Genomic DNA, 14,323 nt, shown 5'->3' with positions numbered 1-14,323 from the left:
TTGTTTCCAAACACCTTGAGTATCGATCCAACTCAAGGAGTCTTCCAGAATGGAATCAATCCGTGAAATAAACTTTTGTCCTCCAGGGAGCTTTTTGCTGCACAAAAACACCCGTGGAATAAAAACAAACAAACAAACAAATAAAAACAACCCAACCCAAAACTGAAGTAGGCTTTACAGGTTTTGTGTCCATCTTTCCTAAATATTCTCTGCGGGTAATTTTTCCCGGCTTTTTGAAAGCGAAACTGAGTGAATGGGAGGGTGGGTGGGTGGATGGATGGTGAGAGGAATAGAAGTAGCGCAGTTGCTCTGATGCTGACTGACACCCAGGCTTCAGGTTCACACCTTTGCTGCGTTGACACCTCAGGGGAGCCTGCCAAGAATTCCCCAGGTCATCGAGGCCGGGAGGCCGGCATCTGCCGCGGAGTAGCAATCCGGACACCGCTGCCGCCTTTCCAGGCAGCTTCCACCCACCCGCTCGCCCTTCACAAGACGAAGACTCATCATCCCACCACACGTACTAGAGCATCGCTCATTCCTGACGCACTTTAAAAAAAAACAAAAAAACGGAGGCGGTCAATGGGCTTCGCGCAGGCGGGGCCAGGGGCGGGGATAAGACTCGCCGCGGGGAAACTCCCAGGATGGAAAGGCTTGACAGGTGCTTCTTCCACGAGGCAGCGTAGTCTTGGCTGGACAGCGACGCGGCGGGAAGTCGATTACTCTCTTCTCTTCCCGGCTCAAGCGGTAAGTGTTTGCTTGATTTCCCAGACGGGGGCTGTGGGAGATGTTCTCTGCTTGAAAGGAGTCCTTATTGCACAGTCCCAGACCGTGACAATCGTGGTTTTTATCACTTGCATTGGGAGTCTGTTTTGTATCTATGCACTAACTGCTGGCTGATTTGACAAAAGTTTTGAGTCGGTCCGCAGAGGCAGCAGCAGCCTGAACCCTGCTTTCTCAGGGGAATGGTGGAGAAATAGAGGATCCAGGTGCAGTTTAATCATCACACTTGTAGCTGGAGAAGAAAGGGCTACCAAAACCTGTCAAGAAGCAGGAAAATCTCTCTTGTGAAGAAATGACACAACCACTGTGTGTGTGTGTGTGGGGCTTTGGGGCTTAGCAAAGAAGCTGAGATGGAAGTGAAGGCAGAGATATGTACAATTTTTTTATTTTTTTTTTGCTGGGAGTTGAGTAACAGAAATGACTGGCTGACCATGAGAAAACTGAAAACAAGCAAGAGGAAGTTTTAAAGGCAGCACATAGTTCAGCTGTAGTATCTGCTAGAGGGCTTTAAATGGTTGATAAAAATCATGGAAAAATAAGATTATCTGTGGCTACTAATCATGCTAGTGATTACATAACTGAATTCCTACTTTGGGAACAAATTGGACATAAAGTGGCTCTTTCTTCTGTTCTATAGAATTCTGGTAGATATTTTACTTCTATATTAGGTATGTCCTGAGTACCCATGATTTTTATAGCTTATACTTTTTATTGTGAATAGTACTTACTAGCATAACATAGCAATTCTAATATGAAAGTTAATTATAAGAAAAAAATCTTTTCAGTTTTTTGTTATTTTTAAAATGTTGTTTAAGAATTTTCATTCTGAAAGAGATGTTTTTACACATTACCCATGAAATAAGAACTTGCGTTGGATATTTTTTTAATACATATTTTAAACTCTGGCTTTCAGTAGGATTAAATTTATTTTTCTTAGCTGGTTACTTTCAAAGCTTCTCCTTGTAGTTTTTCATGCTTAGCAGGAATGCCTACTATAGCTTTAAAATCTTTTGTAATTTTAAAGAAAATATAGAGCACAACACAAATATAATTTGCATTATACTTCTTATAATGTTTTGACCTGGATATGTATTTAAACCGTGTACATTAGTGTTATATTGTTGCATTCCTTAATTCACACATTTATACATGATGAAATTACTCTCTTTTGGACATAAAATGGTATTTTAGGAGAATATTTCTGCCTTTTCCCAAACTGATTCAAAATGAACTTTGTTCCTTTATTGTCATGAGCCAAATAGCTAAGGGGAACTTCATCTGGTCCCCACCAGATGTGTCAGATGTCAGATGTTCTCCCATAATCCCCAGTTAACAAGTTTCTGGCTTACTTTTCTGGATATTTGTATTTCATATGGAGAATATCACATAAGTATTGTTAAAAGATGCCAGGCCAGAATACTATACTCCTAGATATCTTCATCTTGAAATTAAATAATGGTCCACTGGCAAGAAGTGTATTGAGAAGAGGTACAGGGCTAGATCTTGGGTGGGAGGTGAGGGAATATAAGGAGATCCAAAAGAGTTCTCTCAGCTCAATGGAAAAAATGTGATGTGAACATGTAAAACGAGAAGGAAGTAAATTTAGAAGCACAGGTGAGTAAGGATAAGAGAGTATGCCAATAGCAGTATATATTGTGTGAGATAAGTGAGGCTAGATGCTTAAATATGTGGCTTCTGCTGTTAGGACAGAACATCAGGCCCAGAGCCCTGCAGGCCTGGATAATTACAGTATAGCACGTCATTGCTCAGAGACACAACCATCCAATCCCAGTATGGTATCTGGCCTGGCATTTTCACCCTGGTGATGAAATTCTTCAAGGCGGTATAATTTTTAACTTCTGGTTTTTTTAAAACCACTTTAATAGCAAAGGGACAACTAGTCAGGCAGACCCAATGGTGCTTTTTCAAGAGGCAGGTTGACTTTTTTCTTTTGGTTTGAAGACGTTTCTCTTTTCATCCAAGAAACTTCTTCAGCTTCTTTAGCTTCTTGGATGTGAAGGGAACCGTCTTCAAACAAAAACCAGAAAGTCCAGTCGCCTCTTGAAAAAGCACCTTTGGGACAACTATGACCTGGATGGCCGAGATACTCCGTAGATAGTCAGTCAGATATACAGTTACAGATACTAATTTTCTTTTTAACTTAAGGGTGTTGTTGTGGCTCCAGCCCCCCCCCCCAGGCCTGGCCCCCTTCCTGAAAGTGACTCAGAGAGTGAAGGGGAAGGGCTGTCAGGGCTCTCTTCTGCAGGGCCAGCCTCTCTGGCTCAGCTCCAGGAGCCAGAGGCAGACCAGGTGGAGGAGGTGATGAGGCCTCCGTCTCCTGTATCTCCCCTCGCCCAGGAAACGCTTCCAGACCCAGCTGTGGACAATCAGCCCCGGTTAGATCCCAGGTTTCGTAGACAAGAGAGGCGGGAACAACAGAAACAGGGGTGGGGCAGGCCTAGAAAGTGCTGAGTCACGGAGCCACACCTCTCAGGGTATAAAAGCAGGAGGGGCTGCTATACTACTTCGTGACGAACAAATCACCTGACTAGAGAAAACTTGAGCTGAACTATCTGACTGAGCATTTGGCCTGAATTGCTGTTTGCTCCTGACTTCCTGGTTGTTCCGGTAACTAGCTCTGCGACACCAGCATCAAGGAGATATAGAGAACCTTGGCACACAGACGCTGGTTTGCTGCTAGACCTGATAGTTGCCGTGGACTAAATTGCTGGCTAATTGAGTCAGTTCACGTGCCTCCCAGACTGAGGTGGGGGAACAGAACAGGTGTGTTATTTTCTACAACAAAACAATGCTGGTTCCCAAATAAATTGTTTTAGAATTAGGGTAGCAGAAGTAAGTTCATAATGCTCGGAGTATATGCACCAAGACAAATTCCTTGTGTGTCCAATCACACTTGGCCAATAAAAAATTCTATTCTGTTCTATCTTGGATTAAAATGAGATACAGGCTTGCACATACTCAAGAACCTTTTTAAAATAAAGTTCAGCGCTTTGCTCTAGTATATCAGGATGCAGTTATAAAATACGGATTGAAAGTTGAGGGAACTGAAATGTTAGTTTCATGATGCATAGTCTAAGAATTGTAACATGGAAGAATTCTATAAGACTGTGCCTCTAAGACATTTGTTTGAGTCCAGAGCTCTATCTGCAGAAGGGAAAGTTGGGTCAGGAAGTGAGTGATCCCAAAGTTGCCATAAAGTAGCATCTATTCAAGTTACAGTGTTTGCCGCTTAATGGAGTCCCTTCAAGATCAACCTTATTAAAGATGGAGAGATGTTACAGTTACCTGTCTGGGATATAAGTTAAGGCAAATGTCTTAACTAAAAATGCCTTAACTAAAAAATAGCAAGTGTTACTCTTGCTGAAATTTAAGAAAAATATGAAGAAGAATACAGCGTGAATAGTTTTTCTGGAACCCAATGTGTGGGGAGCGTGTTTACTAATTAATTTACTTTAATTTAATTAATTTAATTAGTTTAATTAATTTTAATTAATTTAATTAATTTAATTTAATTTAATTTAATTTAATTTACTAATCACGTAAGAACGTGATAAGCCTCCCTTAGATTACAACTAGTAATTTTAATTTTATATAACTACTAAACTGCTAGGGATTATGCTTCAATTAATTCAGCGACCCTTATTTTTGAGTATGGAAGAATAGAATGCTCTTGATAGTACATGAAGAAACTATGACCATATGGCATAGTTTCTTCATGAGCACTAACAAAGCTGTTTAATTTTTAATGTAGTAATTAATATGTTTAATTTATTAAGATTTTAATTTATTTTAATTCTTAAAATTTTAACATACGTTATTAAAAAGAATATACTTTTAAGGTTTTGGAGTTTTCTTCCAAATCCTACCTTGTTTTAAGATTTGTAAGGAAGGTCTCAGAATATATGGAAAAAAACACTTTGATCAGAACTAGCAATCAATTGTTTTGTTATTTGGAATACTATTTTAAATTTTGCATGCGTTTCTTGCTTGTTATAAATTGTCACACTTGCATTTCAGCATTTTGTATGCCTGGGCATGAATATACATAGATAAACATCATAAAAAATGTATAGGATAAAAACAAAGAATCTGAGATATGCTGGGAATTTGTGCTCAGTAATTGGATATGTCATGTTAGTATTTGTGTAATCAACTTTATTACGTCTAGCACTTGTGAGCATGAAAATCATGAGGTTTTGTGTCACTTAATAGTATATACCTTATAAAGGTGATGTATCAAGTGACTAGATAATACTACTGTACCTGAATGCAGAACGTACAGTGCTCCCTGTGCTTAGTCATAATACATAAGTGCATATTTTGCTTCTTAGCTGTTACAACACAACTAGAGATTAACTTGGAAATTACAAATGGTGTCTTATGACTTGTATTACCCTGGTAATCTATGAGTTTAAGAGATATTGAAAGGGATATGTGAAGACATTTGGCACTAGATACAAAATAGAAACCCTGTTAATGTGTTTTTTTCACACTTCCTTTATTAACAATAGACGCCCCTGCCTTCTGTTTTACTTAGATACAATTTAAATAGAGGAGCATAAGCTGTGGCAACCACCTAAAGCCTTGAGCACAGTCCCTGAAGTGCCCCCCCTTGCTATGAAATGTTTATTTTCAATATGACAAGCGGAAATTATTTCATACATGGCGAGGGGATCGTATTCACCGTGCAAATCATTTGACAATCTCTTCTGTATCAGCTTCTTTTAGTGACCAATGAAAGCTCAGCATGGTCCCTTTAAGAAGGGACCTGCTGGAATCGCCTTGGAAGGCACTTTCACCTGGATAGCTAAATTATTTGACAAGCCTAGTAATTATTTCATTTAATTAACTTTAGATCAGTGGTGGGATTCAGCCAGTTCGCACCACTTTGGGAGAACCGGTTGTTAACGTTCTGAGCAGTTTGGCAAACTGGTTGTTGGAAGAAATCATTAGGGCAGAGAACCGGTTGTTAAATGACTTGAATCCCACCACTGCTTTAGATGTAATATGTGTCCTGGTTTTTGCTGCCTTTTGGCATACACCCTCCAATCATATCTTCTGCTTTAAAAAAAAAAAAGTTGTGTGCTCCTGGGTTAACTATCTTACACATTTATCTGAATCTCTTTCTTACTGAAAGAGCCATTTATCTGAATCTCTTTCTTACTGAAGCAAGCTAGTGTCTTACTTTCTCTCACTCATGCTCATATGTACAATGGAGATGTGATCATTCCAGTTTAGCAAAAATAGATGATGCCATTTTTTGAAAAGGTCTCTAGCAGGAAAAGGTCTCTAGCAGGTCTCTAGCAGGAAGACTGGTGACCTGCTGCTTGAAGAAAGGAGTTGAATGTCCATTAACCAGTCTCTCAGTTAAAGTCACCCACCCCACTCGGCTTTCCTCCAGGACTACTGACTGCCTCATTGAATAAAATGTGTGATCCAAATTAGAAAGAAATGGGGATTTTCAGATGAAAAACAATGAAGCAGGAGAAATACATAAATACCCTTTCCCAGCAAAGCTCAGATCCATGCGATCAACCACAGATCAATAGTGACTGTCTGAAGAAACCCTTGGAGACTTAAAAAATGATCAGCTAATTCTAAGGTGACCCCCAAGGAACATTTAAACTATTAGTCAAACAGAATTTAGTGTACTTCATTGAAATCCAAGTCAGCATTTGCTGAGTTGTTGTGAGTCCCATATGACTACAGTAATCCTGTTGTCATCCTAAATCCAAGAGCTTAGTGATAGATCAAGTGTGTACTGAATCTGTTTCTTTAACATTGGGAACCCGAATAAGACTTGATTAGTGCTTTGGAAGGTCCTGGTCAGGTCTATATGTAGGCCAACACCTCTCTGGAAGCAGTTATCCAATCTCTGCTAAAGTCCAACCCAAAAAGGCCATGTAGAACAATACTAAACCACCAGAGAGGAGTGGAGGGCAACTTAAAGTGACCAGGTTGGCATGTGATCCTAGCCGTCACAAACTGATTGATCACATTGTTGACAAAGCGTCATTGATCGATTGTCAAGGAGAACAAATGCTGTTGAGAAACTACAGTCATAGCCCAATGCAAGCTCGCCTCTGCTGTGGGTTGGGAACAAGATAAAGACAATATCTCAAGGACACATTCTCTGAGAGTGGTTAGTGGGACATCTTTGTACCAGAGTTAGAAGAATGTGACAATGAGTTCTATAAGAGCCTGCCCCAAAGAGCTCTGCTGTCACAGCATTACTAGGCAAAGCCATATACAGTAGCAGTTTGGTCACTTTGGGGCTTTGTGATGAAAAACAGAACTGCCAGCTGTGAGTAGAAAAGCAGCTACAGAGGAAATTCATGTATGATTATCTTAAAGTTTCATACTGAGAATGACATCTAGAGGATACCAGCAATTCCTGTCCTAAAACATGGAGCAAATTCTATTTCCAAGGGGAGAGGTTTCTGAAGTAGAAAGTATCATGCTAAATTATTAACCACTTAAATCAGGAGTCCCCAAATTCTTCAACTCATGAACTCTTTTTATGAAGTTTCCGATTGCTCATCAATTCCCAAACATTTATTATAGGGGATGTGATGACTATGAAAATGTATATGAAAATAATTTAATAAATACTAATTTAATAATTCTTTGAAAAATAATAATGTATTCATAAAAATAGGCAATGATTATGGAAGTATCAAATTTAAAATACCATTTTTACTGAAGTTGTTAATATAACTAGGTGGGATGCATCTGATGAGTATCAAGGAGACTGATATATGGATGGAGATTGGTGTATTTTATTAATTACCATGCTCTTCTACTTTAGATTCAATTTGTTACTATTAATTATCATACATTTACTGATTCCCCTTGACACTTCCAGCCATTTATCAATCCCAGAGATGTTGATATTGACCGCTTTGGGGAATTCCATATGACTTTCCTCTCATTTCTGCTTTAATAATTCTCTTACTTGATTTTCCTCTTATTTATCCTATAAGCTGCACCTCTTCTATATTTCTACAAAAAAGTTTTTTTCCCCCCTTACATTATTAAATCATCTAGGGATCCAGATGGTAGCCATCCACTTTTTAAAAACAGAAATATAATAAGAACTATAAATGGATGGAATTGTAACTATTCTAATTTTGGATTGTTCCTGGATTTTGAATTTTGGGAGGCCAATGCAAACTAAATTTATCATGTGCATTTGAAGCTTGTCTGATTGAAACAGTTCACAGACAGCACAAAAATTTTCAAATATTTTGTGACTGTAGTGTCAATGCAACATAATCCTCATGACTTTCCAAAATGTGTACTGTAGCTGTTGTATAAGAACTGTGGGTTGTTCCTGCATGAAGATGTGATTAGCAATATTTCCTTTAGGTGATGAGTCAGGCTGTCAGTGGTTTACCTATGAATTTAGGATTTAATCAGATGTATGAGGTATTGTGGATTGTGCCATCTCATAAAACACAGGGGGAAAATGGTTAGCAGCTTTCCTTTTGTCTCTCTTCTAAACCACATCTATCTATGTAGCTCCCACAGACCTCTAGAAGCCCTTATCAAACAGCCATTTGTACTGTGACAAAAAAGGCACATGATTAAACACTTGACAGGAAACTATCAAATATATTTAATTTTAAGTATAAGTGAAATTGAATTTACATACTGGCCCAACCAACTATGGTATTTTGGAATGGGATGGACTCAAAGACTTGAGGGTGAATCTTATTAGAAAATACTTGACTTCAGCCTTCACAGTGTAGACCAGTGATCTCCAACCTTGGCAACTTTAAGCCTGGAGGACTTCAATTCCTAGAATTCCCCAGCCAGCTTTGCTGGCTGGTGAATTTTGGGAGTTGAAGTCCTCCAGGCTTAAAGTTACCAAGGTTGGAGACCACTGATGTAGACAGAAGCTGTCTATAGAATTATAGCCCCATAGAACTAGAAGGGGAGTTGTTTAGACCAGCGTTTCTCAACATAAACAACTTTTAAAATGTATGGAACCCTGAGAATCAGTCCATACATCTTAAAGTTGCGAAGGTTGAGAATCACTGTTTTACTCCATTGAGTCTTCTTGAAAATCTTAAGCTTAGTGCTGGATTCCAACTAGCATTCCTGGCAAATAGTTGTCTAACCTCCTTTTGAACACATCCAATGAAAGGAACCAATAGTATCTCTCTGGGTCCACCTTTTCAGTTGCTCTTATATTAGGGAGGCTTTGCTAATAGTCACTTGGCATCTGCTTCCTGTAATTTAAATCTGATTTTCTGCCATATCATCTGGAATGCCTGGGAACATGTCTTGGCCTCATACAATATTCAGGTATTTAAAAAGTACTATCATATCCTCCTCAGCTTCTGTGCTAAACATTAGAAATGCTTTTATTCTTTATTGCGATTTCTTTTCTCCTCCAACTTTAATCCTGAGGGGGCAATCATATTAAAACATTGACAAGCCAATAAAACAGTGATATTGTTAAAATCACTCCCATAACTAAAGCTGGACAAAGTGTTCCATCTACTTCCACCTTTTGGCAGAACTGGCTAAAAGGACTGGCTAAGATACAGTGAGTGTGCAACTCGACTCAGCTTGACACTGGGGTTAATATCTCATGTCAAAGAATTCATTTCAACATTGGGCAGAATTAGGATACATTTTTGAGGGGAAATTTCAGGAATTTTAAGAGATGGAATGGCTGCTTTAAATTACAGCAAATCTTCAGGCACTCATTTTATAGCACATTTATAATTCCAAAAATGAAAACAAAACCAAATCAACCTTTACCCAAAACTACACCCACCCACCCCCGGCCACGTTTCCCTGACTTGGAGCAATGTTTTCACTTGGGAACATGTCTTGGCCTCATACAATATTCAGGTATTTAAAAAGTACTGTCATATCCTTCTCAGCTTCTGTGCTAAACATTGAAAATGCTTTTATTCTTTTTTCCCCCCACAGGATTTAATTACTAGCTCCTGAATCATCCTGGTTGCCTTTCTGTGAAGTAGTTCCAGTTTGTCTGAATCCTTTTTAAATGGTAGTCTTCTGAACTGTATTTAGTACTTGAGGTGAAATCTCACCAGTGCAGGTATATTTGTAATGCCTTGCAATGCCAAATTTCCTTCTTGTTATTGTAACAGTGATCATTTTCAAAGTAGTGCACATATCTTGATTCTTGTTTCAAAAGAATAAGAAACACGTTAAGCTGTGAATACTGAGTGGAAGGACAGAGGCTTCTTGAGTAACATGTCAAATGTAGAGGTAGCATGAAAAGTATGGTAAGAGTAAGGAATGCAGTTTGACAGGAAAGATGGAAGCATCACTGTCAACTTGACGTAACCTTACAGTTTATTTGTGGATACCTAGATCATATACAGAGTACATACCTTGTACTCTATGTATATGAATTTCAAATTCCACCGTTGTTTATTACACGGTTTTACTTTAAAAGCATTTTCTTATGAAACATTAGTGGTGGATATTTGGTTGACCAAAAAAGGATGTTTACTGAGAAGCCAAATGTTGGATAAATATTTTTAAAACAGTCATTTTACTGAATAGTAAATTTGAAATAATCTAATTAGTAAAGTTTTATTGTGAAATTGTGAATTTATTTACTACTGCAAAATTTAATGAGTCTATAGATGCGATTAATTTATAGTGCTGCATCTGCTCTCTAGTTATCAAGCATTTCAATGTTCAAAAAAGAAAATAAAAATTAGTATATAAGATTACTAAATAAAAGCTGGGTTTTTAAGGAAAAGTTATGGTAAGGAGGGATTTATGCTGCAACTCAGCAGCAGATAAATAGTTTAAATTTAGTCAGTATGATAGTTTCATATAAGAGTGTGGTGGCACAAGTGGTTAGGATGCTGGGCAGGAGGTTAGCAAGCCCACGTTTGAGACCCCGAGAATGGCTAAAGGGTGAGGTTGAGCTCTTGTCTTTCACTCTAGCTCCTGCTGGGGATATGAAGGAGCCCCCAGCTGAGCATCCCCAGGGCATGCCCCCCCGCCCCCCACCCTGGATGATGTTCAACTGATTGATCAGCATGACAATCCCAGTAAAGTACTGGTCCCCAAAGTGATCAATATTGACTTCCAATGGTCAATGTGACTATTCAAAGTAAATTATTACTCATAGTATTATTACTTAAAGCAGCATGGGGTTCAACGAACAATGTGGAATTTCATGAAGGGGTCAATAAGCTGAAAAGTGTGGGAATCTCTTCAGTAAATCATTAGCTTATTTAATGGCCTCTGAATAAATTAATTCTGGGTTATGGGTTCATGTCTAAGAGGTTTGAGCTTGTGGCTATTATCTTTATAAACTCAAACTCTGACCAGATGGAAGTATTTATTTTCCAGCTGCCACTTGGTGTCCAAGAGAAGCAGTCTATTGTAGTGGACTGAATGTAGTGCTAAGGTAAGACAGAAGCCCAACCCAGAGTTTAAATTGATCCATTCACTATTCTCTGAGCCGAGCCTATTTTTCAGAGCTGTAATCCCACTGAAATCTTCAGATGAATAAAAGTTTAATGAATAAATGAAATAGTGGAAGGCCTTGGAATGGATGATAAGTAAGGAGTAATATCTTAAATATTTGACTGACTTTTCAAAAGTGGACATAAAACAGTAAGTAGACAAGTTTATGAGATCAGTTCTTTTGAAGTAGTTAGAAGCGAAACTGTACAAATAGGAAAAATGTCTCCTGGAGAATCTTCTTAAAATAACTCCAATATCAATAAGATTTCCCCCAGGTTTTTGTTTTAAATTTCATATGGGAAATTCTGCTTTCTTACAGAATTAATATACAGAAAACCTCTTGGTTTTGATATACATCAGTTTTGTTTTCTATTTGAATAGCAATGTACATTTCTGTGATTTACATTATTTCTCAGCCTAGTATCCTCTACGTATACCTGTGAATAGTTAATTAGTAAGAATACTCTAAATTCATACTTGGAGGCCCTTAGAATGAGAAAGGTTGAGTTAAATATTTCCTACTTCTACAAAGGGTATCTATAAATATTCTGATTTATCGGTAGAACAAAGGGATTCATGAAATTCAGTAATTAATCAGAAAGTTAGTGTCTTTCTGATAGTATTTTTTTTGATTAATATGGAATATTTCTGATTAATATGGAAATATGTGGTATATCAAACTTCAATTCATATATGGTAATTAAAAGAAATCTATCTTCGTCACTACTATCTGACTTATTTGTTTTTTCTTCCTAGGGCAAAAATGAGAGACAGACTCTTGGAGTTTTATGAATTATCTAGGCTGTACAGCCAACATACTGGAGATGCTGAGGATGACTTCCAAAGACCTCATGAAATGCTTCTTTTTGAAACTGACCATGCCATAGCAAATCTTTACAAAAACATTCAAGATATTCGAACAAACAATCACCGTCTGAAGGAAGATGTGAGGCGCTTGGGCAAACAAAACAATCGCTTCCTGACATCAATGCGTCGTTTCAGTAGCATAAAGCGAGACACAAACACCATCGCAAAGGACATTAAGGCCCGTGGGGAAGAGATCCACAGAAAACTTCAGGTTCTGAGAGATCTGAGTGAAGATGCAGAAACAAAATATGGTGAGAATGCAATTGTAACCCGTGTGTGCAAAGACCATTATGTCGATCTCATGCATGCTTTTCAGGAAGCCATGTTTAATTACAATGAAACTGAGATGAAAGAGCGAGACAATTGTAAAGTTAGGATTCAGCGGCAACTGGAAATCATGGGCAAAGAAGTGTCTGGAAACCAGATAGAGGACATAATTGAGCAAGGCCGATGGGATGTATTCTCTGAGAACCTGCTGTCTGACGCAAAAGGAGCTCGCTCTGCCTTGAATGAGATAGAAACCCGGCACAAAGAGCTGATGAAGCTTGAATCTCGAATCAAAGAGGTACATGAACTTTTCCTACAGGTGGCATTGCTGGTGGAAGAGCAGGCTGACACCTTTGATGTCATTGCGTTCAACATGCAGAATGTCCAAGAATATGTTGGGGAAGCTAAAGACGAAGTGAGGAGAGCACTTGAATACCGGAGAAAACATCCTTGCCGAACAATCCTTTGCTGCTGTTTATCATGCCTTAAAGGCTAACTACCCTCTTGAAGCCACTAGATCAGTGTTATGGGAATGCTTATAATTTGTGCTCATCTCTTTATGGTTATCGTATTTGTTATTAATTTTATATGTGTATGTTTCTTATCAAAACCAAAGGACAGTAGCAGTATGATACTTACCAAAGTTGGGAACCTGTGACTCCATAGATGTTGTTGGACTACATTATATCTGACAATAAACTATGCTGGTGGATTGAAATTGGAGTCTGAAAACATCTAAAGGGCCACAGATTCCTACCTATTCATATATTTCAACTTATGTAATAACAACAAGATTACCAACCCCCACATTGCTACCAAAATGAAAGACATACCAGAACCTATGTAAAACCACGGGAAATTTTGATGAGGTGGGTAATAAATTATTCCCAAATAAATACATCCTATGGATTTTTAAGGGGGCAATTGAAATTGCCAGGTTTTTTTTCTTGGAGAAAATAAATATGGAAGAAATTATGAACCCTAATTATAAATTACATATAAACTGTATTACATGGATAATGCAGTTTAGACATCTGGTAGTCATAGTTGAGTTTAGTGTTTTGATAAAAGATTTCCTATAAGGTATACATTTTTAAAATGCATTGTTATAAAATCACATGAGAAAAATATTTATTTTAATTATTATATAAAGAAAGTCCTTTGCTTTCTACCCCATAGTTTCGATTGTCAGGGAGAAACTTGTTGATAATGGAACCGAAGTACGGTCCCCAATATTTGAAAATGAGGTCTCATTTACACAATATGTCAAAGTTATATTGGAGTTATTATCTCTGGAGCTAATAGCAGTCTGGAAGTCTTACAGGAATGACAAATAGAGGGGATCAGAAATCAGACATTGTAAAATTGTGTGGCTGTTTCTTGTGCTGGCATGCAAAATGTGCAGCCTAGGGGTTGCCTGCAACCTGCTAGCATCCCTTTTGTGGCCTCAGCAGATCCCTAAAGGAGATAGGATTTGACTCATTCTTTAGCCTTTGTCTGAATTTTAGCAATCTACTGTATGTCTGAAGAAGCAGAAGGGATGCTTTCATCTGAATATTGGCTGGGATGTAGGGGAGATTAGAAAAACGACATTAACCCATTAAGCCAAAAAGAAACACCCAAAGCAATAGATCTTCCATGCTTAAGATTTGTTTTAGTCATGCTAGTTTATCTGTTTTTTGAGGATAATCAGAGCAGCAAAAGCTGAAACCAAGAACCTCCTTCATTTAATTGTTCAAAGACCAGCTTCAAAAAAGTAAATACTAGGATTCAATTCATAAGTCTAAGACTTGTGTGTAAAGTTCATGTTTTTGGTGTATCATGTTTCTTCAGACAAGTGTAAACAAGTAATGTAAATTTGGTTGCAGTATTTTGTAAGTTTATGATAACTAAATCACTAATTAAAGTATTTTTCCAA

General features: G+C 38.0%; 1 protein-coding gene across 6 annotated transcripts; it reads left to right on the top strand.

Moving 5' to 3' along the window:
• The first annotated feature begins 636 nt into the window (after window positions 1–636).
• On the top strand, window positions 637–14,323 carry STX11 (syntaxin 11). Of its 6 annotated transcripts, none has more exons than XM_058170309.1 (3): window positions 678–744; window positions 9,748–9,877; window positions 12,028–14,323. In XM_058170309.1, exon 3 carries the CDS (start codon window positions 12,035–12,037, stop codon window positions 12,899–12,901), a length of 867 nt encoding a protein of 288 aa, XP_058026292.1. In that variant the 5' UTR covers window positions 678–744; window positions 9,748–9,877; window positions 12,028–12,034; the 3' UTR covers window positions 12,902–14,323. The 6 variants fall into 6 exon arrangements, with proteins under 6 accessions (XP_058026300.1, XP_058026292.1, XP_058026282.1 ...); XM_058170299.1 differs by having other exon boundaries at window positions 9,748–11,212; XM_058170291.1 differs by having other exon boundaries at window positions 9,748–11,421.

The sequence above is a fragment of the Ahaetulla prasina genome, chromosome 1 (genome assembly GCF_028640845.1).
Source record: "Ahaetulla prasina isolate Xishuangbanna chromosome 1, ASM2864084v1, whole genome shotgun sequence".
Lineage (NCBI taxonomy): Eukaryota > Metazoa > Chordata > Lepidosauria > Squamata > Colubridae > Ahaetulla > Ahaetulla prasina.
This window is presented reverse-complemented; position numbering and strand designations above follow the sequence as displayed.

What these genes read in the sequence shown, in the direction of transcription:
- STX11 (XM_058170317.1), top strand. Translation starts at nt 12,035, where the DNA reads ATGAGAGACAGACTCTTGGAGTTTTATGAATTATCTAGGCTGTACAGC.